Consider the following 23,768-nt stretch of genomic DNA (forward strand, 5'->3'; position numbering starts at 1 on the left):
ATTTCCTTCTCTGACATATATACAAAAACTATACCTGAGCCTTTCTCGGTAAATGGGTTGGACTACAGTTCCTGTTATCTCACTTAATGTGGCCAATGAGAACTGGAAATGCATAGAATCATAGTTTTTAAAGATAGGAATGGATCCTAAGGGTCATTGAGTCCAATCTCCTGCCAAAGTAGGAAACCCTCAGCTAAAGTATCCCTAAGAGGTGGGCATCTGGTCTCTGTTTAAAAACTTCCAGTAATGGAGAATCCTGCACCATCTGGGGCAGTCCATTCCACTGTTGGACAGTTCTTATTGTCATGAAGTGCATCCTAATGTTTAGTTGAAATATCATTTCTTGCCATTTGAATCCCTTGCTTCAGATTCTACCTTTTGGAGCCACAAAAAAGAAGTTTGTTCCGTCTTCCATGGGATAGCCCTTCAGATATCTGAAGAGGAGTATATCATCCGATCTCAAGCTTCTCTTCTCCAGCTTAGGTGTATCCAGCTCCCTCAACTGTTTCTCATAGGGCTTATTAACCAGACCCGTTACCATCGTGGCCACCCTCCTGGGGACATGTTCCAGCTTGTCCAAATCCTTCTCTGTGTTCCAGGTGAGGTCTGATCAAAGCAGAATAGAGTGGTATCTCATCCATTGATCTGGACACTATTCTGTTGTTGCAACCTAGGACTGCATAAACCTTTCTTGCTGCCAATATCTGTTGATTCCTGATCATCCTGTGGCCTACTAAAACTCGTAGATCTTTTTTCACACTCATACATTACTCCCAAGCCAGGTGATATTCCTTCTGTCTGCTTCTGATTCTTTCTCCAGGAGGGCTCCATGTTGGAGAAGGCCAATATACAATAGACTCCAACTGGTTAACAATAGACAACTGTTGTTATGTGATGATATATGATAGCAGAATTAAGGCTTTTTAGCCATTATGATTTAAGTGACATTATCTGTTACCTTTATATGCATAATTTCCTGACTGGAACAAGAGATATCCAACCTAATACTGCTTGTGCTTGTGAAGCTGCAGATAAACTGGTGTAAATGTCCGGCACATGCAGAGCTGAACCTACAGCGCCACTGTTGCTTCACGGACTGCACCAAACGTGATGACATATGCAGGGTTTGTATAACAGCCGAATCAAGCCATGAATGGCATTGCTCAAGGGGGGTGGGGTGCGTGGGAAACTACATGAGGGGTTGCAACAGGGAACTTGAGGTTGTGCCTAAAATCATGTCCTACCCAGATCACTGAGGTCAAAACAAAGGTCACAGATAATCTGCTGCAAAGTTCTTCAGCACATATGGCTCAGGACGACATGCAGGATCTGAGCAGAAACTACTGTGTAGGTTTCCCTTTGGCTTGACAAACATCCAGCAAAAGAGAAAACTGATTTTAAAAGTAGAGCAACTTCCTCTGCCTCTCTGCCTTTCCATTGCCCTGTTCAGTCCCCTAGGATATATCAAAGAGCCTTCAATTAGGCATCTTGAAATAACCTGTCCTTCCTTTAAAAATGAGATCATCAGTCCCAAGTCAGCACTTTCATCAAGAATCAGACACTCATTTGATAGTTTGATCAGCCCTGTGCCGTTCATCATCTATTCTAGGCTGTTCCTGAGGGACTTCCGAGTTTGTCTGAATGGCAACTTTATGTTCAGGGAAGCTTCCAAATGCAGTTTTTATTGGGCAGTTACTTTGCCTCATTTACAGAATGGTGCTTGGTTGGGGGGGGGCAGTTGACCTCATCTTCCACTCCTAGACCTCTTGCATCTCAGCCTTTTATCTTTAAGATGATGATTATTATTCTGACCAAAACAAAGCCTGATAAAAAGGAAAACAGGAAAACAGCACAACTGTCTGTTAACTGGTAGTGCAATCAAGATAGAAACCCTTCATTTGGAAGTAGTGGTTTCACTGGCCAGCAGGGCTGGAAATTGGCAATGCAAACAAAGGGCCCCAACAGAAGACCAAACTGCATTCTACAGGCACTTCATCATCAGGAGACATTCCTTAAGTGCTGAGAATGTTGGATTGTCACCATAGGAGGTTTTCACACCTTGCATAGCTTGCAGACTATCTTTACTTGTTTTGTCATTGGTCCGTGGGAGATAAGCACAGGCCTTATATGCCCATGTGATTGCTTAGTCAGAAAGGTCTGGCTGACTAACAACAACAACAACAACAACAACAACAACTTATTATTGTTGTTGTTGTTGTTGTTATTATTATTATTAGTAGTAGTATTAGTAGTATTAGTATTAGTATTATTATTATTAGTAGTAGTAGTAGTATTAGTTTTAGTTTTAGTTTTAGTTTTATTTATATGCCGCATTTCTCCCAACAAGGGACGCAAAGCGGCTGAATCACATCTCTGGAACACTTATTATTTCAGCTTCTAACAATGGATTATCTGTAACGTATAATTTGGCCTACAGGCACCACAGCCTCGTTGTACAAAGCACTCAAGAAGGCTAAAGGCCATGGGAAAAATTTACTGCTCACTTTGAGGCGCTTTCTCAAAATCATCCTAAAATCCTGTGATTGATACTGGCTATATTTGTTGCAGAGCAAAGAGGTAGCTCAAATGGGCTTATCTTTTATGTGAGAAAATGCTAGCAGATGGTTTCCGGCTTGTTGCCTGCTTAGCTGTGCTCATTTTACTGCCATGAATTGGAACATGGTGAGCCAGTTGAAAAAAGTGTGTACTTCCATGCCTGCCCCACACTCTCTGTCTTATTGTTTCCTGTTTCATGTGTGTCAACTTTTTTCCTCTCACCAGCCTGTGTGCATCCGTTCATCCATCCACTTCTCTAGCCTAAGTTTTAAAACTTCTGGCCTAGATGTTGCTCCATTCCATGACCTTTCATTCTCTCGTTGCAGAGGTATATTCCAAGTTTCCCTTCAATTAAGCAGAAGCTCCCTTTACTATCTCTATATAAGATTTCAGCATACCAAAGGAAATCCAGAGACATGTTCCCCTCCTACAACTGAGAGAGGAAACAGGAAGGTTTTAATTATTTCCCACTTCTTTTCGTTCTCCCTCACTGCTCTTCCTTTGCTTTCTATGAGCACATGTCCCTCTCTAAAGAAAAAGAAGTGGAAATGTGCTGTGTGAGTGCCACCCATCTCTGACTCCCTCTCTTTCTGTGTGTGAGCGAGTGAGTGTGATAGAAGTAACTTTGATCAGCTCCTGTGATATTTCTGTATGTAATTAAATTGGCCCAGAACCCAGCCTTCTATGGGGATTCCAAAGCAGATCTTTCATATCCTTTGACACTTATCAGGAGAAGTTCCAAAGTCTGCTTCTGTTGCTTTCTGTTTTCACAAGAGTGGAAGCAGGCATTGCCAATTACAGTTTTGCAAATGAAAGGGAGGCAAGGCTAGCAATGTGCCCGTCCAAAGAAATCTTGGATTGCTAGCTTCAAATATGTTTTCCTACAGCCCGGAAAACACCCATTTACACTTAGGTGTCATAAATTAAAACATTTTGGCATCATATCCCAACATGTTCAATTTTTTTTTTTAAAAGAAGTAGTTTATGATTAGTAGCAACAAATAAAAATCAAAGCTGGCTCCCAAGTAATTCAGGCAGAATTTGGCTGACCAGAGTTGGCGCGCCAACTCTGTTATTTGGTTGAGATCCAGTAACAACCAATAATCTATGTACTCAAAAAGTCAGCACATTTTGTGCATAATAGGCAATACAGTCCTGCCTCTGAGTCTTTGAAAGTAAAACCCTCTGTGTTCAGTGAAGCATAATATTGCAACCTAGTGTGCACATACCTGGGAGTAAACCTGTCCTGCTGGCTGGGGGAAATGAGAGTTATAGTCTTACAGGGTGAGGAGGGGGCATGAGTGGGCAGTGGCACGGGACCACAGAAGACTGGCCTGAGGAAACACAGGGAAGGCATTCATTGTGAAGCATGGCTCCCACCCACCCAGAGAGAAGCGGAAACGCTTTTTTCTTCCGTTGAGTGGGCCTGTTTTCGACAACCTCTGAGGCAGGAGTGGGCAAGCCCTGAGGGCCTGAGAGCCAGTTTTGGGACCCTGTTTCCCTGAAAATAAGACTCCTAGGTATATATATTAAAGGGATTGGGTAGTGGGTCCTGGGGGTCCCAAAACTGGCTCTCAGGCCCCCAGGGCTTGCCCACTCCTGCCTCAGAGGTTTTCCCGAAAATAAGACCTAACCTGAAAATAAGCCCTAGAATGATTTTTTCAGGATGCTCATAATATAAGCCCTATCCCAAAAAATAAACACTAGTTCAGTGCAGCAACCAGAAGAAAATGGCATGACTGTATTTAAATAAATGTAGATTGTTGTACATGAATTTTTTTTTAAAGCCCTATTGAGTTTCTTGGAGCAAAAATCAATATAAGGTCCTGTCTTATTTTCGGGGAAACATGGTACTGTATATATAAAGTCAATAAAGGCCCCCTGTATATTGTGGGATAACAGTGGGCAAAACTGTATGGAAGGGCTGGACCTTGTTTTAAAATTGACACTCCTGGATTCCTCTTGATTATAGGTGCATATGTTGGATGAAAAGATATCAAAATTTTAAAGTGATGTGCCATTTCATGGTGGGAAAAATGTATTTCGTCCTTTTATCCAATGTATGTCACTAATTCTATAAAAGGAGTCTCTGTGTGTGGGTGAGAGAGAGGGGGAGAGAGAGGGGGGAGAGAGGAAGAAGGAAGGAAGGAAGGAAGGAAGGAAGGAAGGAAGGAAGGAAGGAAGGAAGGAAGGAAGGAAGGAAGGAAGGAAGGAAGGAAAGAAGGAAGGAAGGAAGGAAAGAAGGAAAGAAGGAAAGAAGGAAAGAAAGAAGAGGGAGGGGGAAGGCCCTGGTGGAACCTGCTTTGCATGTTTCTCTGGAAAAATAATATCAATAAAATAACAACAGGAAATGGTGCAGCCATCCCTCACTCACCCATCCATTGACAGGTCTGCTGATTTTATTTTACACTAGATGGTTATACCATCATTCCTGTGTTTTCCACTTTTACTGAGCCCTGCAATGTCTGCAATAACTGGAGAATCTATTATATTATATTCAAAAATACACCAGAAAGTGATCCACAAATGTATGCCTGAGCTTTAATCCAAGTTTATTTAATCTGATGAACAAAATGTAAGAAGCATTACCATTTTTCTTGTTTTTTGTGTGTGTGTTTTTTTTTTAGTGGTGCCTGTCTTCAAATAGTATCTCAATGCAGGACAAGTGATGGCAGCTGCTCCTTTTCATACCTCTCCTCACTCCTCAAGACCAGGTCTGCCAATAGGGAAAGGGAAGCAGCTGGCTCAGGAGGCAGGTGGGCCCCCGAGACATTTGCCTTAGTCGTTTTGCTCTCTCTGGTAGAGTGCAGCTTCGTGGGCTACACAGTTGGACTCTCCTAAGCTAGCTTGCCGCTCTCAAGTGTGGGGAAAGGTGCAGTCCTATAGCTAGCTTGGAACGAAGTCTCGCCTGCTAGTCCAGGTGGCAGGTGCCTTGTGTTGCTGCAGCTCATCAGGTAGGCCAGGTTGTCCTCGATGGTCATCCCACTCAGGAGAATCTTGCCAACCTGGTCAGCTGCAGCAACACCCTCTGCCTAGGACATGTCCAAAGTGAGCAGTTCGAGGAGCTGTGTCAAAGCCAAGCTAGTGAGCCTCACTGCGTGCGATGAGCAGGGGAAGGATGGGATGGAGCAAATAGAGACAGAATCCCAGAGAGAGGAAGAGCATCTGTAGCTCTGTGAATATAAAATGATGGAAGGATGCTTGGGTATGAGGACCAGCAGTAGAACTGCTGCTTGTAGGCCTGGGAGCCTCTCCTTATGTTATGCATGGAAAGCTCATTTTCTCCCCTTGACTTTCGCTCCTAGCCCAGCAACCAGTTTCCAGGTTTCTGAAAATCAGAATGGAGAAACATTTGGCAGCACTGTGAGGCTTTATTTTATCTCTTTCTCCTCTGAGCTGTGTAACTAGAATCTGATCTGAAAAAAGTCAGGAAGGAAGACTGGCCTGCTTGTGTTATTTCTGTTCCTGTCATGTACCATCTTTACCTCACCCTAACATGTTCTTTTTATCTGCAAACAAGAACTTTCTGAATCTAGCAACATAAGAATATTGCTCTCACTCTCTCACACACATATGGGTAGCATGGAGCAAGAATAGGCTGGATCCTACATACAGTACGTACATGGGTGGGAAAGCTCAGTAGAGTGGATGGCCCCCCATGCCATGTGTTTATTAAAGCTATTATAGGGGGAGATCAGAGACTTTAAAGTGCTTCTGCACTGTACATCAACAAACTGCAAATGCTCCATAAATACTTCTGAGAACAGCCTTTCTCACTCATCTGGTGTCCAATTTGGGGCTGGGCTTGCTAAGCATCACTGGATCTCTGGAACGAAAGGTCTCTTTTTGGATTCTCTGTCTTATGGAACCTGGTATAAAGCATCAGCCTCCCAGAACCAAGGAGTTGATGGCAGGGCTTCTTACATTCTGCTTTCAATCTGCAAAAAAGTACATCAGGGTAACACACATTTCCTCCCTGAGCTCAGTTTAATTCCTCTTTCTCAGTTTCTCTGGCTGCATAGTAGATGATGAAAATGGGCAAAATTGTGCCCTTCTAGATCTGCTGAGCTGTCCTGTTTTAACTTAAGCTGATCTTCCAGGTTGTGTCCCTCAGAAAACCAGTGAGTAATGCCTGAAAGTACTGTGTGCACCTAACCTCCTCCTTTGACTTCTATTCAATACACTCATCACATCGCACTTTTCTGAACTTATTTTAAAGACCGACCTGCTGAAGTCAAGCAATTAAATGAGCTGCTTTGTGCATATTGTGTGCATGCTGATGCTGCCTGCCTCAACCCCACAGATCTCAAGCATTGTTTTCGGTGAGCCAGTTGGTCCTGCCTTTGGGAAAGTGAAACAAGGGACATGGTGGCACTGCGGGTTAAACCACAGAAGCCTCTGTGCTGCAAGGTCAGAAGACCTGCAGTCGTAAGATTGAATCCACCCAACGGAGTGAGCCCCTGTCACTCGTCCTAGCTCCCGCCAACCTAGCAGTTCAAAAGCATGCAAAATGCAAAAATGCAAGTAGATAAATAGGTACCACCTCGATGGAAAGGTAAATGGTGTTCCGTGTCTAGTCACGCTGGCCACGTGACCACGGAGGATTGTCTGCAAACAAATGCTATCTCTATGGATTGGAAACGGAGATGAGCACTGCCACCTAGACACGACTGGACAAATTGTCAAGGGGAACCTTTACCTTTACCTTTACCTTTGGGAAGGTGAAAACCAGCCTTCAGTTGCTTTGCTGACAGTTTTCCACAGCTGGATGACAGAGCTGTGTCCACTGGACCACCTTGTCCTGGGCTCCCTAAACTAGCTTGCTGCCTGAAGTCTGGTGGAAAAGTCTTTTTATTTCCATCTGCCTCTCACGTGGAGATTGACTCTATTACTCTCCTGCCTTTTATTTGAAAATATCAATACCGATTGCATTCAACAAAAACAATGTAAACCATTCCACACAATCAAAATAACCTGCAAGCCAACAATCCAAAATGTTGTCATCATCCTCATCATCGTAGAACTGCAGAGCTGGAAAAGACCCTATGGATCATTGAGTCCAGTCTCTTGTCAAGGAGGCACAGGGAGGAATTGAACTCCCCATCTCTGGCTCCGAGACCTAAACCATTAAGCTGCCCTTTGCCTTTGGACAAACAGACACTATGCTGAGAATTGTGTCAGTGTCAGTCAGGGTAACGGGCAGGTGGGTCGGTATCCCTGTAGCCACAAAGGCTAATTATCTTCCAAGAGAGCACTGTTTCACTAAATGGGATGCGAAAGCACATCTTAATTCCTGAACAGGTAGGTACAGGTTACAGACCATGTACGAGGCTCTAGCCCAGGGATCTCAAACTCAATTTACCTGGGGGGCCGCTGGAGGCAGAGGCTGGGTGAGGCTGGGCGGCATCAGATTTTCTGCCAAGCAGAGCAAGAGCCCGAGGAAGCCACCCAGGAGTTTCCTTAGCCCGGCGGGTGCTCCGAGGAGGAGGAGTGCGCAAGCGCTCTTCACCGGCCACGACCCCCTCCGGCTCCTTCTTCACTACCACCAACGCCAGCAGGACGAAGAAGCGGAGAAGGGAGGGAGCACCGGCGACCGTCAAGCCGGGGGGGGGGGAATAGAGGGCATGACTTTTTTAAAAAACCCTCACAGAATCGCTTTGCCAAAGAAGGAAAGTCCCCATTGGTACCCGCGAAATTAAACAGAATGGGGCACCCCCTACAGGTGCACGTGGGCACACGTGCATGCACAAAAACACACACACAGAGGTCTGGCAACCTTCCTCTGAGGGCCCCCTCAAAAAAAGCCGCACTCAGCAGCAGCAGCTACCCCCACCACAACAGAGGAGCAAACTTTGTGAGGCGAGCCCAGGCATCCTCCAGAGCTGAGGCGGCTGAAGCAAGACAAGGAGGAGGAGGAGGAGGAGGAAGCACCGCCGGGCACTGAGGTGGCCACTGGCTGGGCTGGTGCTGGGGGTGCTGAGAGAGAAAGCGAGCCAGAGAGCCACTTCCCTGGAAGAGGCGGCGGCGGCGGCAGCAGCAGCAGCTGCTGTTGGCAGTGCTGTTGGAGGTGCTCTTCGAGGACAGGCTGGGAGCAAGCTCTGCTCTCAGGCATCGCTCGGCGGCAGCTCAGGAGAAAAGGCAGCTGGCAGACATGCAAGTTGGCTGGCAGGCTGCAGTTCCAGATGGAGGGTGCAAGAGGCGCTGTCTTGGGAGAGAGCTGGCAAGCTAGACAAGGCTTTTTTTGATATTGACCGCAGAGGATGCGTGGGCACTTCGGGGGGCAGGCAAGGCGGGGGCCGCAAACTATCATCCGGCGGGCCGCAAATGGCCCCTGGGCCATATGTTTGAGACCCCTGCTCTAGCCTGTCTCCATTTCCTCAGCTACAGAGGAATATTAATCTTTCAGCATGAATTCTATTTGAGGCTTCAAGACTTGACTCCTATGCCTGCTCACCATGAAGTTGTGACCCCCTGAATGGTTATTGGATTTGGCTCTAATGCTGTGGGGCACAAAGAAGAAACCAAATTTGGGTTTCCCTGGCGTTCTTCTCCTTTGCTTGCTCCTGATTTTTCATTTTGACAGTGTGCAAATCCAGACTGATTGTCCACGTGCAGGCGTGCTTGTTCTGTTGACGTCAGCACCAGCACTGCAGGAAGCAGCTGGGGGTGGGATGGGGGGGGAATTGGCTGTCCCTTTAGCTTAGGGAGAGAACTCCCAGCTCCTGCAGAGCTGGCAGCAGAAGCCCATGGCCCGTGCTGACTGACGCAGCCACCGCAAGGAGACTGTGTGCAAAGATAAGGTGCCAGCTCTGCTGTTCTCCTCATGGGCAAGGGTCAAAAACCTCTCCCATCTAAGTCCTGCCTTTCTTAGAGGTTGGAAAAATTACTTTTGGGGAGGGGAATTCTAGGATTTTCCGTCTAAAATTTTTGACCCAAGTGCTGCCCTTTCTCTCTGTATGCCTTTCCCTTCCTAACAGGCAAGTAAGTGCAGGATTTTTGGGGTGAGGGGTGAGGATTTAGATGCAATCTACCATTTATGAAGAAAATGGCACTAGGATAGTTGCATGTGCTGCTTCAGGCTCAGGCAGGAAAGGCCCTGTTCTATTTTCAGAAAACTAGTATATCAGGAAAAGGAAGCATTTTTTTAAAATGACACTTGCCCGCTTGAAATGTATGACGTGCCTATTCCTGAATTCTGCCACATATGGGGGGAGAGGACTGTGGGTGGTGATTGAATTTAACTTCAATATGTGATAGTGACCATGCTCATGTCGCATACCTCAAATGACAGAATGGTTAATACTGATAAACGCATGTCCATTCAACTGCCCAGGGGCTTTAATCTGCCCCACAGAACCTTTTGCCACCCATCACCCCATATTGATCTTTTGTTAATCTTTTTTTAAATGCCCCTAAAGTGCTATTGTACCCTCTGGGAGTTGCAGGGATAATTTAGCCATTTTTCAGCCTCCCTGCTGCCTTTCAGGACTCCTGGACCCCTACTCTCTCTCTCTCTCTTACCCTACCGTGCGTGCGTGCGTGCGTGCGTGCGTTCGTTCGTTCGTATGTTCTCCTGGCACTAGAGGGCATAATGGAATTGTTTGCGGGGGGTGGGTGGGATTAAAAGAACAGATTAAAGAAATGGGAGGTTTCAGCAGTGGGTAAAGCCTTCCGAGATCTCGGAGCATCCCAACCGCTGGCAGTTGCTCACCCTTGCTCTGACCGTTAATACTTTATATATAAACTGTTGGAAACAAAGGTGACAATTAACAGACTGTACAGACAAAAACATGCGCCAGGGCACAAAATGTATCTTTTATCAGCTGGAGAGCAAAAATGTGGCCATATGTCTCTACTTTGGGTTCTGAAGGGTGTGGGATATTTTCTCCTGTGACTCCATTCTGTTTCCCCTGCCTCTGCAAAGAAGGGTGTCATTTTCCCAAATAAATATACAGAGAAGGTAGGCTTGATTTTATTTCCATGGCTTCACTTCCTCTCTTTCTGTACCAATGATAACTCTGGGAATTTAATGGGATAGAGTTGTTTTCGCATGGGGTTAGCTACGGTTAGGCGTTTGCGGGTTCCACGGGCTTGTCTTGCCCCTTGGAAAATAAACCATCAAATAAACCCCCTGATTTATGTGTCCTTAGAAGTATCTCCCACCGACTTGCATGGGATTACAGGATTAGGGTGGCCCATATAGCTCTGAAAGGCTATGGTTTGAAGTGGAAAGTGAAGGGGAAAGAGAGAGAGAGAGAGAGCATTTTTCATTTGCATGGAGTAGAGTTTTGTTTGGCGGCTTCAGGAAAAGCACTGCATGGAGACCGAGCTTTGCTTTTGAGACCTGGGCAGCCGCTGCATTGGGGCTTACTTCTAAGTAGGCATGCCTAGGGTTGTGTTGAGCTTTGCATGCTTGGTGGGGAAAAGTCCATCACCTCCATTTAAGAATAACAGAGGGTGCCACCCACATTGCAAGAGCCCCACCCACTTCTGGAATACGCTTCCTTCCCCCCCCCCCCCCAATACTCTGCAGATGGGAAGTTGGCTTCGATGAGCTGGAAGGTCAATGAGTGTATGCCTTACTGTAATCGATGAGACTTTAAAATCTTTGGCTCACGTGTGCCTCACAAAACCACCGTGACCTCTACCACTGCCTAAGCACCATATGGCCTAAACACCCATTCTGTCACTCCCACTTTTAAAAGTGAGAAGCTCTTTTATTTTGGGGGATAGAAGCAGGGACTTCCATGTGGAATATTTTCTCAGTCCATGTCAGGGGCCCCAGGCAAGTTTCTTGACAGTAATTCAAGCCCCAGGGCTGGCCCTGCTATTAGGCAAGTGAGGCAGCTACCTCAAGCGGATGATGCTAGGGAGCACCAGCAACATACTGATCTCAGAGGTAAGAACTATACAGCCTGTCCTGCACTCCTTCGGTTAGCCTGCTCCTGGGGGCCAGTGGCCCATAAGAGGGTTAGAAATAAAAAACCTCAACTGCCAGTCCAGTTAGTTTCCAGACATGAAACTGGGAGGAAGCCACCTCTTGTCCTTGGCCTCAGGCAGCAAAATGTTTGCCCGTGGCATCTTTTTTGTGACCCCCCTGCCAAAGTCACCTCAAACAGGACTTCAGGGGGCGAAAAAGTGCTGTGGGAGGTGGGGATTATTGGTAGAAAAATGACATGCAGTTTAAACATTTTTTAAAAATACCAACATGAATAGCATGTTAACTGAAATCCTTTTGTGTAAGTTATACTGTGTGAGGTTAATGGCATCATCATTTTGGAAACCAGACATTTTGAAGTTCTCCCACAAAGGTCCCAAGGCTCCTGTGGAATCCCTTTTATCATCAAGAAATATTGCAAGCTGCGGGATGGGAGGGAGATGCCCTTAATTACAGAAAATCATGACTGCCGGTAAAGTCATTCTTAGCATCAGAATTTCAACTAGTGTATGATTTGGCCCTTATTTGGTGGACAGTCTTCAGGCTGCTGTTGAAATGCAGCTCCACCAAATGATACTGAGTATTTTTAACATCATCATTGTTTCAGATCTGAGCCAGAATGTCCCTAGAAGAGGTGGGGCCTGAAGGAAGGGCGGTGACTCCATGTTAGCTCCCCGCATCCAGTATGGTGGCTACAGATGATGGGAGCTGTTGTTCAGAACATCTGGAAGCTCCTTGGACAGGGGATGGCTGGTATAAACATCTCTGCCAAGCTTAGTATGAGAAGAGTTGAACTTGAGGTCCCTTACTGCATTCAGTTCAATTTTCCAGAAAATAGTGCTGGTTTTTCTTCTTCTTCTTAACAGATTGAAAAACAGTCTTTGAAAGGGACTGTGGATCTAACTTCTGTATTTTGGCACTGCAGGAGAAGGAAACATAAGCTTCCTTTCAGAGGCTGCGCCAAGGCTGTTGGCACCGATCGCCCAGCGTGCCTGCAGGCTGCGTTCATTGAACAATAGCTACCTTTTCCAAAGAGCAGCAGGTCAGGACTAAGGAAGTGACACCACCACCTTGGTTCGAGCAGTCTGGGTGGCAGCGGATCAGTGGTGGTTGAGGATTCTTTTATTTTCTTTTTTAACGTTTGAAACCTTTGCTCATTCAAGAAAACAAGCACCTCGCCTACTTTCAAACATGGTCATGTCTTGTTGTTGTAAATGATGTTTATGTTTTTCAAAACACACTGGCTGCAAACAGTTCTGGACCAGAAAACGTTCTCTGAAATGTTGTGGTGTAGCAGTTCCAAACAAGGCCACAAGCAGCTTGAAATGTTCAAGCTAAGTTAAGCTCCTTTATTGTTCTTTTTGATTTTATAAAGTGTGGCATATTCTGGTCTCTCCCTTCCCACCCCCCACCCCGCCCCAACTCAAATTAAACAGAGTCCTGCTGAGGGCACTACTCTGATAGGGGAGTTCTGAAGATAGCAGCTCTACCCCACCTAAAAAATTCTCTGTGTCATGCTGTTAATAAAAACAGAGAGTTAAACATGGGAAGATTTGACAATGCAAGAAAGACTGTGTATAGAAAAATCAAGCACACTGTTTTACTATCTTGGGTTTTACATGCCATTTAGAAATGATTAGCAGATGTTCTTAATATGTTGAAAATGTGAACAAAGCATGTTATGCAGAGTTATCAACATGCTAAGAGAAAGAACTTAGGAATATTGTGATGCAACCTATGGCCTAGATTCTCACTGTTTAAAAAACTGTTAATAATATAATAATTATGTGAAATTGAATTTTAAATATGGTGGCTCTTTTCAGGGTTTCCTAGGTACAGACTACCCAGAAGCGGTTTACCAGCCCCTTCTTTTACAGGGACCCTCAGCTGTGCAGCTTGCCCAAGGCCACACAGGCTGGCTCTACTCACAGGAGGTACAGTGGGGAATCAGACTTCAAGCCTCTGGTATTGCAACTCACTCCTGCCTGCTTTTAAAAGCTGTTACTGCAAATTAATTCACTCCCTTCATGTTTGTTTATTTATATATTATTAATATTACATCCACCTTTCTCGTAGCACAAATGTCAACTAGTAGTAATATCGGGACAATGATACATTCTCCATCACTGCTATAAAAAGACCAGCATACTGACTTTTCAAGCTTGCTTTTCTATTTCCTGTGGCTGGTAGCTATATAGATGGGAGGAGGGTGGTTCCTCTTTGGTCTTAAAAGCACCTCTCCTCCTATCTAAATACCTAAATACCTGGCCCTCCCTCCTGCAGGAGGCAAGGTTGGGGTGACCCTCACTGTCCTTCTGCAAGCAGACAAAGCCCTTTCTCTTCAGACAGGCTTTCTTTCCCTTAGTGATTGGCTGCCTGTAGGTGCTTTTTTTTTTTAATTGACGTGCCTTGTTGCTTTTAAAGGTGTTTTTAGTATTGATTTCGTTTGCTGTTTTTTGTGCAGTGTTTGGTCTTTTTTAGAATTTGTATACTGTTTTTAGCCTTTAAATATTGTCGTTCAATGATGAATGCCGCCTTTTGTCCTTTTAAAGGAGAGAAGTAGGATAAAAATATTTTAAATAAATAAATAAATAAATAAATAAATAAATAAATAAATAAGTAAGTAAGTAAGTAAGTAAGTAAGTAAGTAAGTAAGTAAGTAAGTAAGTAAGTAAGTACTTCTCAGGGCTGTTGTAATGCAGCGTATATGCAGTTTTGATCTTCCCGGGGAAAGGGTGGGATGCCAAGGGGGGGGGGGCTACCAGCAGACAGCCTGCAGGGCTTTCTGCTGGTGGGAAACTTCAAGCTTAGCCACCGGTCCTCCTGTTTCTGGCCTTCAGACTGAAGTCTCTCACAGCCAGAGATCCTCCTTTAGAACAGAAGCATCAACAAGGGAGGCCCACATGCATGAATGGAAGAGGGACTGCAAAGGATGTAATAATCAGGGTCAGAACAAAGTGACCAGAGGGGGTGATGTCTTCCCTGCGGTGTCCCTGCCCTGCTCCCCAAGGCCAGGCGAGGTGGGGAAGGAGCTCGTGGGGTGTGTGCGTGCTTCCTTCCTTCCATATGAGGCGGAAGAGCCTTGCATGCTCCCCCTCCGCCCCCCCCAAAAACCCCCCACTCTGCCTCTCCCACCCCAGCTGCGGCCCCTGCCCCCTCGCTGGCCAGCCGAGGCCCCTCTCCTTGCCCCTGGTTGGTGCCTCGACCTGGCCTTCAGCATTTCTCCGCCCCTGGGCCGCTCGTAGCCGCCGAGGGTCGCCAGTGCGGCGCTGGGGCTGCTGAGGGAGCTCCCCTCGGGCCACAGAGGCTGCCCGGGCCTCCCTCGCTGGCCCTGCGGCTGGCTGGCCGGCCGGCGGCGGCTACTCTCTTCCCGGGCCTCTTGGCGGCCGGCGGCGCTGCGGGGCTCTCGGGCTCGCCTGGACGGCCAGTGCGCGCCACGAGAGGGGAGGCCGCTCTCGGGGGGGGGGCTGCTGCCGAGAGCCGTGGGGGCGGGGAGGGCATCCTCGCCTCCATTCATTCGCGCCGGTGTTGCGGGACGGAGCCAGGGCGGCAGGCGCAGCGCCCGGGCTCCGGCTCTGCCTGCCTGCCTGCCTGCTTGCGCGCTCCCTCGCTCGTCCGCCCGCCCTCTCCTCCCTTCCCCTCCCGCGGCCAAGGGGCCGTCCAAAAAGCGCCCAGCCCCGCCGCCGCCGCCGCCGCCGCCGCCGCCGCGCTCGGGACCTTGCCGAGAACTTTGGGGGCGGGGAGAGGGCATTTCCAAGCGCCGGAGCCAGAGAGCGGAGCGGGACGGGGCGATGTCCGACCCGGCGGTCAACGCGCACCTGGAAGGGATCATCTCCGATTTCGAGGGTAGGTAGACGGGGGGGCGGGGCGGGGGGGAGGAGGGGAAGAGATCCCGTCGCGAATCCCCACCACCACCATCCCGCAGCCGGTGGGGCGCACCCGCTTCCCGCTTGTTCCCTTGTGTGTCCCCATCCCCTTCCCAGATCCAAGATCGACACACACACACACACCTTCCCTTCCTTTGCGGCTGGAGGCCCGCGGGAAATAGCCGAGGGCTGCTGGTGGGGCTGGATAGGGGGGCCAGAGCCTGTTCCCCCCCCCCAACACACACACACACACACACACAACCACGGCACACGCGGGGTGTGGGGGCTGCGCCTCGGGAAGAGAAGCGGGATCGGGATAAAAGGAGAGCCGTGTGTTGCGGGTGTGTTGGCGCTGAGGCGGCTGAGGTGCCGGGTTTTGCTTTGGCCAGGTAACGGGTGCGGTGGGGTGGGGGCCTGGTTTTGGGGGGGGGGAAGGGGGGGCCTTCGGGCTGGCGGTGTCTTCGGAGACGGCTCTCCAGCGGGAGATTTAAAGGGCGGACCCGCCGCCGCCGCCCCTTCACCGCAGAGCGAGCTTTCGCTTCCACTTTGGGAGGGAGACTTTGCTTCCGAGGGAAAATGTTCGGCTCGTCGGCCTATTCCCATTTTTATGGTTATATAGTCTGTGGCTTTTATTCCCATTTCACGGATAGAAACCAGAGGTTGGATTATTCAGCGTGTGTGAGCTTGTTGACGTGAATCAGCGGGGGGGGGGGATCTTCCTTTGCCAAAATTTACATTAGCGAACAGGGATCCTTTGTAAAGGCCAATACCCTGTAATTGGTGGATTCCAGAGACCACCGTTCAATTGTTTTGTGTTTTTATTTTTGCTTGCATGAGCTTGTGTGTGCTAATTGATACCCCAGAGAGTGGTCTGATTGTGCTGCCTGTGTGTGTCTGGATAAGAGGGAGACCCATGATGCACCCCCTTTCCCTCCTATCCAGTGGAGACCGGAAGCTGCCACAGCCTGGTGGAGTGATCTTAGGGCTCCAGCAAAGCTCACCCTGGCAAGTCCTATTCTCCCTCTTGCCTTCCCGTTTGTTTTGTTTGGCCAGCATGATGATGCCCACCCATTCTGGAAACTACCAGGCGAGTCAGCAAAAGGGGTGTTTCTTTTTCCCTTGGCGGTTTCATGTCCTGTTTGTTGATCTCTGAAGGTGGGCAGGATCAAGGAAAGGCCATGAGAGAGTTAAAGGGGAAAGTTCCCTGAATGTTTTGGTGATTACAGCTGGTTGGGTTTTCAAAACCTACAATCTGGCCTTGTTAAGTTTAGGCTTAAGTCCAGCTTTCAGTTGATGTTTCCTTCAGCCTAATTGCCTTGGCAAGGCATTATTATGACAATTGGAGGCCTAATCTGTGTAATTAAATCAGAAGCTTTTGTATAGAGCTGAAGCCATTTTTTTTTCTGCATAAGCATTGGAAGATGTTAAAGCTGCCTTAACATTCAGTTGTTTCTGTGTCCCAGAAATGTCTGCTTTCTAAAATGTCTAGCGTTTACTGGCTGCAAGGAGCTCTGGTGTCTCTCTCTGCGTGGTAGTTTCCTGTGCTGTTAACCTGGAAGTAGAAGCGGATGACAGTGGAGAGGGGCTGTCTGTCATCTTCCCCATTTTCTCAGTGAAAAATGGACCTCCTTCATTGCCTATCTCTTGCTGCTCCTGGGATGATTTGGGGAAAGAACTGGCAGAAAAACATGGGAAAACTCAGAGCCCTTCCCGTTCCCATGTTTCCTGATGTCACTGTCAGTCCTTGAAAACTTAGATGCAGAGGGGCCCTAAAACAACAAGTGTGTGCCAGTGGAAAGAAGGGTCTGTGTATACCCGCCATGACTGCAGAACTGCAGCATTCAGCACTTCGAAGAGCCCCATTTTCAAAGACAGATTTTGGGCCCTGACATCTGTGAAAAGGATAGTGACTTTTTCAGTTGAGGGGGCAGAAAGGTAGGGTTTAAATAAATAAATACAGGTGTAAATTAAGAAATAACTAGATGGAAATAAATAGGTTTCCCAGAGCTCTTCTCAGATGCTGTACCCAGGTGGAGAAAAAGACTACAGCAACCTCTCATGTCAAAGGTCCCAGGTTCAGCCGTTGGCACAGCCAGCTAAATGGCTCATAACTTTGGTATGCCCAGTTCAGATAGCCTGTCCCTAAACTACAAGGATCCCAGGTGTACAAGAGACCAGGAAGAGGAGACAAATCCATTGGCATCACTGGAGGACTACGAGCAATCGGACAATCGTTCTGTTGTGCCTTTCCTCCAATTTATATTCTAGGGTGATATGCAACACATACGCTTGTAGTGTTCTGAACTTTTTTGTAACACTGGGTTAGAGCACAGTGGGTTAGAGCAACCCAGGGTTGTTGAGCCAGGGGCAGCCAAGATTACCAGGAATGTGTGTGGCGGGGGCGGGGGGTGTTTTCTGTCCTCTGCCATCTGTACAGCCTTGGGCTCCACCAGAAGTTTTTTTTATTTTTTTAATTTTTTTTTATTTTTTATTTAATTTATATCCCGCCTATCTAGTCGTGGTGGACTACTCTAGGCGGCATTTCCTAGTATTTGTGTAGCTAGAACACCATGGGATTGTTGCTGTAAGTCAAAATCAATGCGACATACATACTTATTATTACACTTTGTCCAACATGTGATTAAAAAAAAATAAGAATCAAACCGATTAAAATAGATCATGTTAAAACTCTGGGTGAATTAAAATGTTTCAGCCTGATCCTGGATGGCTTTCAGCACGGGCACCAAGGAAGTCTTCTTAAGGAGGGCATCTCCATGATGGGGCGTGTTGGTGTCAGAACAGACAGCCCTTTGGCTGTATTGCTTTTCAAGCTTTTGGGGGGTTTTAAAGGTTGGAAGTAGTGCCTTGAATTGGGCCTGGAATTAAATGCTTGGTCAGTGTTTGCTTAGAACTGGTATAATAAGACCAACCTGAACTACACCGGCCAGATTTGTAGGAGTCATATTCTATACCAAGTCTATTGTCTAAATTATCTTCAAGGGCAGCCCTCTGTATAATGCATCACAGTAATCTTTCCGGGAAATTACCAGAGCCTGAGTCGTCATGGCCAGACTGTTTCCTGAACAGGAATGGGTCATAGCTGGTGAACCAGCCAAGGCTGGTAAAAGCCAGTGTTGGGTGAGCTGCTAGATTAACCAAAGCAGTTTGTTGTGCTCCTATGTTGATGACCTGCATAGTTCCCCTCCCCTCCCAGTAACCAACAGCGCCAGCATGTATGGATTATGAAATATTTCCTCATCCATGAAGGCTGAAGAAATTCGGTGAAAGGGAACAGAGACTGTTTTACCATGCTTTCATGAGCAAGAGCCCTTCTCAGCCTGATTTGAGATGGCTCAAATCCCCCGGAGTCCCATCTTTCCTCTTCTGCCTGTTTCAGTATGGTTAACTTTTGCAAACATTTGCAAGCTTTTCCTTTTTTTTTCTTAGAATAGAAAATGTTGTTGGTCTATTTGTTTTGGCATAGAAAATATTTGGTTCTGGCCATAAGGGACCTGTGTTGAAACCTGGCACCTTTCTTATTTTTTGAATGGGCAGTGCCAAGTCCTACCATGAAATAGCATCATTTTGTAGATCTGATTTTCCATATAGTCAGGCAGCATCTCCCATCAGCCTTGGTTAGCAAAGCAGGAATATGGAAGTTATAGTCCACCCATATCCGGAGGGCCACTCTTTCATTGTCCACCACTGCCTTAGAGCAGAAGGGTGTGAACAAGAAAAGCGCCACTTCTTTTTTTGGAAGGTCATACTTCTTCTACCAAGATGGTGACGTATTTTTTCCCAGAAGAATGAACTTAGTCTTGTAGCAGAAGCAAAGTTGAAACTGTGAAACTAAGGGCACGGTACACATTGCTGGACGGTGGTTCTCACTAGTCTTATCTGGCATGGCTAGAGGTGAAGGGTTGTGAGAGGTGAAATCCAGCAACTTGTGAACACACACAGGTTCCCCATCCCTTCTGTGTTGGGTCACAGACTTTGACCACAAACCACCCAGCCGTCTTCTGTGCATGGGGTAAACTCTGTTCTCAAAAGAGTGGAAAGGCCCTTTTATTTCATCTTCACAATGGGAAGTATGGAAACAGCTGCCATCTCCACTGAGTCATGATGACTGGCCACAAGTGGTAACTCTTTTAGAGAGCTTAAAAGGCAGATGTGGGTCTCATTGGACCCCTTTCTTGAGAGCCCAGAAACCCTTAGTTGAAACTGGATAGTAGAGAAAGGCAGTGTCAAGGAAAGTTGGAAATATTGAGGTATCTGGCTGGCTGCCACCTCACATCCCATTTGGCAGCACAGTTGAGTTCAGAACGTATTGTTTTCCATGTGGGGAGTCCTCTGTAGATAAGTCAGAGCTGTGTTCTGTTGTTGCTTTCTTAAATCGGAAGTGCATGACTCTATCTGGCACAAGGGACCAACTTAAAATAATTTCTGACTCAGAATTCTTTGCCCAGTATGTTCCTTGTCCTTTCACAAGCCCTATTCAGATATTCATAATAAACAGATGAGGAGGGGCCGTATGACAGGCCCGCCTTTTCTTTCATCCCTGCCTTCTTGTTCATTATGAACATCTGAACAGGACAATAGTAAAAGTAGTTCCACAATGGTTAACCTGATGGCATGTCAATTTGCAATAGTTTGTGGATAGTTTCCAGGTGTCGCATGCTGGAAACTATCTGCATAGTGGATAGCACATAGCCTCCAGTGTTTTTTTTTTAAATAAAACATTAAGGGTCATATGCTATGAGCTGATTTCTGTAGGCAAATTGGCCCCAGTTTGTGCAGATAGCAGCTCCCAGGAGTCCTGTACCAGTGTGAGCATTCCAGTGAGAAAAGGAGAGGGAGGCCAAAGTATAAATTGTTTTGTCAAGGGATTTCTGTGTTTCGAGTCCACCTTGCTTCAGTTCTGCTTTTGCTGCATCTTCTGTGAGTACTCCTCTCTTATCCTGCATCACTGACAGGACCGGGGCTTGAACTGGGGCCATTTCACCTATGCATCTTTTCCTTGCCTTTCTCTCTTTGAGTATTTCCACTAAGACTCATGTCTAGTAAACTGTGGTTTAGATGCTGCCAGGCTCTGTAGAAAACATTTTCAGCATGAGGTGGTTGAAGAACATGACTCCTGTTCCATGTATAGAAGGTAGCTGGTGATGGACTTGTTTCCACGTTGACAATCAGATTCCAGTCCACACTGGAGGGGGAAAGGGTGGCTAAGGAAGTCCCAAGGCACGCATAGCACGGTTGAGCAGGTCATTAACACCTCTTTCCCCTCTAGTGTTTCAAGCATCATGTGATGAAAACAAAACATACACACAGGGGGTGCCTGGGTTGGCTGCCTCCTTGCCTGCTAGTTATGTTGAGAGACTTTCTTCCTGGGAAGTGTTTAGAGAGAGCCAGCCAGGTGAGTCCAGTGATCAGCATACATCACTATCATTCAGAAAGAATGTTCCTTCCGCATCCCTTTGCATGAACCCACTTTCTGAAGCAGCAACCTTTCTTTGCCCAGTGGCAGGACAGGACCCACCTCCCTCAGCCTGTCTGCCTGCAGAACCAAAAACATTAGTATTCTTCCCTCCCTCCCTTTGGGGTTGGCCTTTTTTTTTCTTTAATGGAACACTTGGGACTTGGTTAGAAAACTCTGGGCCTTACAAATGTACTTGAAGGTGGCACCGCCGGAGCCCTGATCTCCTTCTACGAGAGCACCTAGTATCTACCACTGGTTGCTGGGATTCTTGCAAAATAATGCTGGGACCTGTAATCATCCAGTGATAAGTGTGTATGCATGTACAGGTGCAATGATTGCCCACATTTGATGGTATAGTTCCTGATAGATCAAGGTAGCATTCTGTAGGAAGTAGCCATTAATCTAGACACAGGTGTGTTCATGCTGAAAAGGAATGAATTCTAAAAAGGGGGCAGTCATAGTTGAATTGGACTGTGAGAGTCTAGGCATCTCTGCCAGGAAATCTCTTCTGCATGTGTAATGTTGATGTGGTCTAGGTTTATTACCTGGTGGCTTATGAATATATGTGGAGAGTTGCGAGAAGGGTAGCCATATTGGCCTGTTACAATAAAACTACAGCGGAAGTGCTTGTTAGCATAAGATTTTAACTGGCATCTGCCTTCATGGACTGCAGATGATTTCTTCAGATGCCTGAAGTATGCAGTGCAGAAATGTTTCTGTTTTTTATGAAGGCATAAGTTAAAGAAAGGAATGTCTTTCAAATAGTTTCTTTGTGAAGAATTAAGGATCAATGAAGCACAGTGTTGGGGATTTCCTGCTCACAACATGCCACAGTGCCTGTTGGCTAGTCTATTTGCAGTTGTGTTCTTCATGGGTTTCTTAGCAATCTTGTAGACAACGAAAGAGAGTAAACATCTCTGTGTTTTGCAAAGAGATGCATGGAGCCAAAAAACTGTTGCTTTTGTTCCACTTGAATTTGTTTTTGTCTTCTGTCTGAACTGTCTCTTATGCAGGGTGCATCTCAAACTGGAAAGCTAGGGTAGTTGATAACCCCATCAAGCTTAGCTTCATGTGTCTTCATCATGTGAGAAGAGAGTATGTATGTGTGGGATGGAATCTTGGAAGGCTAATAAATGCATACACAAGATTGGAAGAGATGAACTTCAGGCCCATATGTCTAATCTAGACCACATAGCATATGCCTTTTGAGGAGTTCAAGAGATGCCCCTCTTTCTCTTCCTCTCAAATGCTTCAAACCAAGATTTGGGGAAATATTCCCCATGCACGTCACCTTTTCCAGCCAGGAATACAAGCTGCAGGTAGGGGATTGCCTTTATTATCTCTGATTTCAGATTTCTTCCTCCATATATATTTGAGTCCCAAAAGAAACAGGGCAATCTTGCACCTACATTGAAGATAACAGAGGCATTCCTGCCCACCTCAGTCACTTTCCCAAAGGGGAGTGCAGTGGGTTGGAAAGGAAACTTCACCCTGTCTCCCTCCATTCCAGGATTACAGGTAGCAAGGACATTTCTTGTGCAGAGAAAGGTGTGAAACACAGGTACATCCCTCTATACAGACAAAAGGCAATTTATGTCTGGGAAGGGGCAAGGGTAGATGATGCCTGCTTGGGTTGATGATGGCAGGGTTTCAGGAGTCCCTCTCCCATGGTATCACCTTGGTCTGTGGAGTTGGATAGTCACCTACTCCCCATAGAAGACCTCGACTGAGCTGTTATTCCCGAGACGTTTCTCTTTTCCACTTCTGTTGGGTTTGTGACTGGTTTCCAGTGACCAGTGCTCATATTCTGAAATATATACCTCTGGATTAGATAGGTATAATTATTCTCTGAATTGCACCAAGGCCCTGGAATAAGAAACAGGCATACTCACATCAAAAACATTCAACATCCAATGCATTTTTAACAAAGAAGATCCTTCACTGTTCATACGGGAACTCATTCCAAAGGTGTATTGTGAAAAATACATCTTGGTATCAGGTAGAGCATTTTGAGCCATGCTTGGCTTCTGTGACTCCATGTCCTTTCCCCACAACAGTTCCTCAGAGATCCAGGTTTGGTTCTAGGCAGTGATCTAAAAAGCCCACAGCCTTTTCTTTGGTGCAGCTCAATGGGAATAGTTTGGTTTCACATTATTTCCATATTTGGAGAGGATGAACATTTTCCTTTTCATGCCAAGGTTTGTCTTCATCTGGCAAAATGGTGGCTGTTCTGCTTGACGATGAGCCCTGACAAATACTCTCACGCAGGCATAGTAATCTGAAGAAATACTATTTACAAAAAAGAAATACCTTATATGACTTTGCAACTCTTCTTCTCTGGGGAAACCACTGTGAATACTGCACTGAGAACATAATTCTACATATAGGGTGACTTCATAGGCTTTAAGTACATGATGGGCTAAACCCCGTTGCCTTGAAGAAGCACAGCATGATACCACACATGCATGCACTGTTGCCCAAGTTGTTAGATTACTAAATTGCTGCTTTACTGACACTTGTGAGGGAGAATGAGAATCATTTCCCTGTTGAGAGGGTTTGGCAGGCTTGTTGAGGAGTTGTTCTTCTCATTAACTCGGCTTGTCCCTGTGCCAGTGTTTCCCCAGGCCTCACCCTTGCCAGCAGGATTTCAAATTGTAAGTTGTCTGGGAATAACACCAAACAAATCAGAGCTCTTGATCACAACACCAGCAGCACATCATGTCAGGCTTTTGTTCTACAATTAGCAGTGGTGTGTGTGTGTGTGTGTGTGTGTGTGTGTGTGTGTGTGTGAGAGAGAGAGAGAGAGAGAGAGAGAGAGAGAGTGAGAGAGAGAGTGAGAGAGAGAGAGAGAAATTAAGCAGCTACATAAAATTAACAGATTTTATGCCTGTTTGTGATGAGTATGGAAACCCCAATGCCCACAGCATATATC

General features: G+C 46.5%; 1 protein-coding gene across 7 annotated transcripts in view; it reads left to right on the forward strand.

Annotated features, from left to right (window-relative positions):
* The window catches only part of SEPTIN9 (septin 9), a 268,264-nt gene that overhangs the window by 112,796 nt on the left and 131,700 nt on the right, over positions 1-23,768 (forward strand). Inside the window, exon 1 of one of the 7 annotated variants that reach the window (XM_020785973.3) lies at positions 15,011-15,340. The exons of 4 other annotated variants lie outside the window; for them this stretch is intronic. In XM_020785973.3, coding sequence (XP_020641632.2) covers positions 15,286-15,340 — 55 coding nt within the window. In that variant the 5' untranslated portion in view covers positions 15,011-15,285. Of the gene's footprint in view, positions 1-15,010; positions 15,341-15,575; positions 15,750-23,768 lie in introns of those variants that run through there. 2 more of the 7 variants (XM_078385986.1, XM_078385988.1) reach the window with 2 other exon arrangements.

This window comes from Pogona vitticeps, chromosome 2, assembly GCF_051106095.1.
Source record: "Pogona vitticeps strain Pit_001003342236 chromosome 2, PviZW2.1, whole genome shotgun sequence".
NCBI lineage: Eukaryota > Metazoa > Chordata > Lepidosauria > Squamata > Agamidae > Pogona > Pogona vitticeps.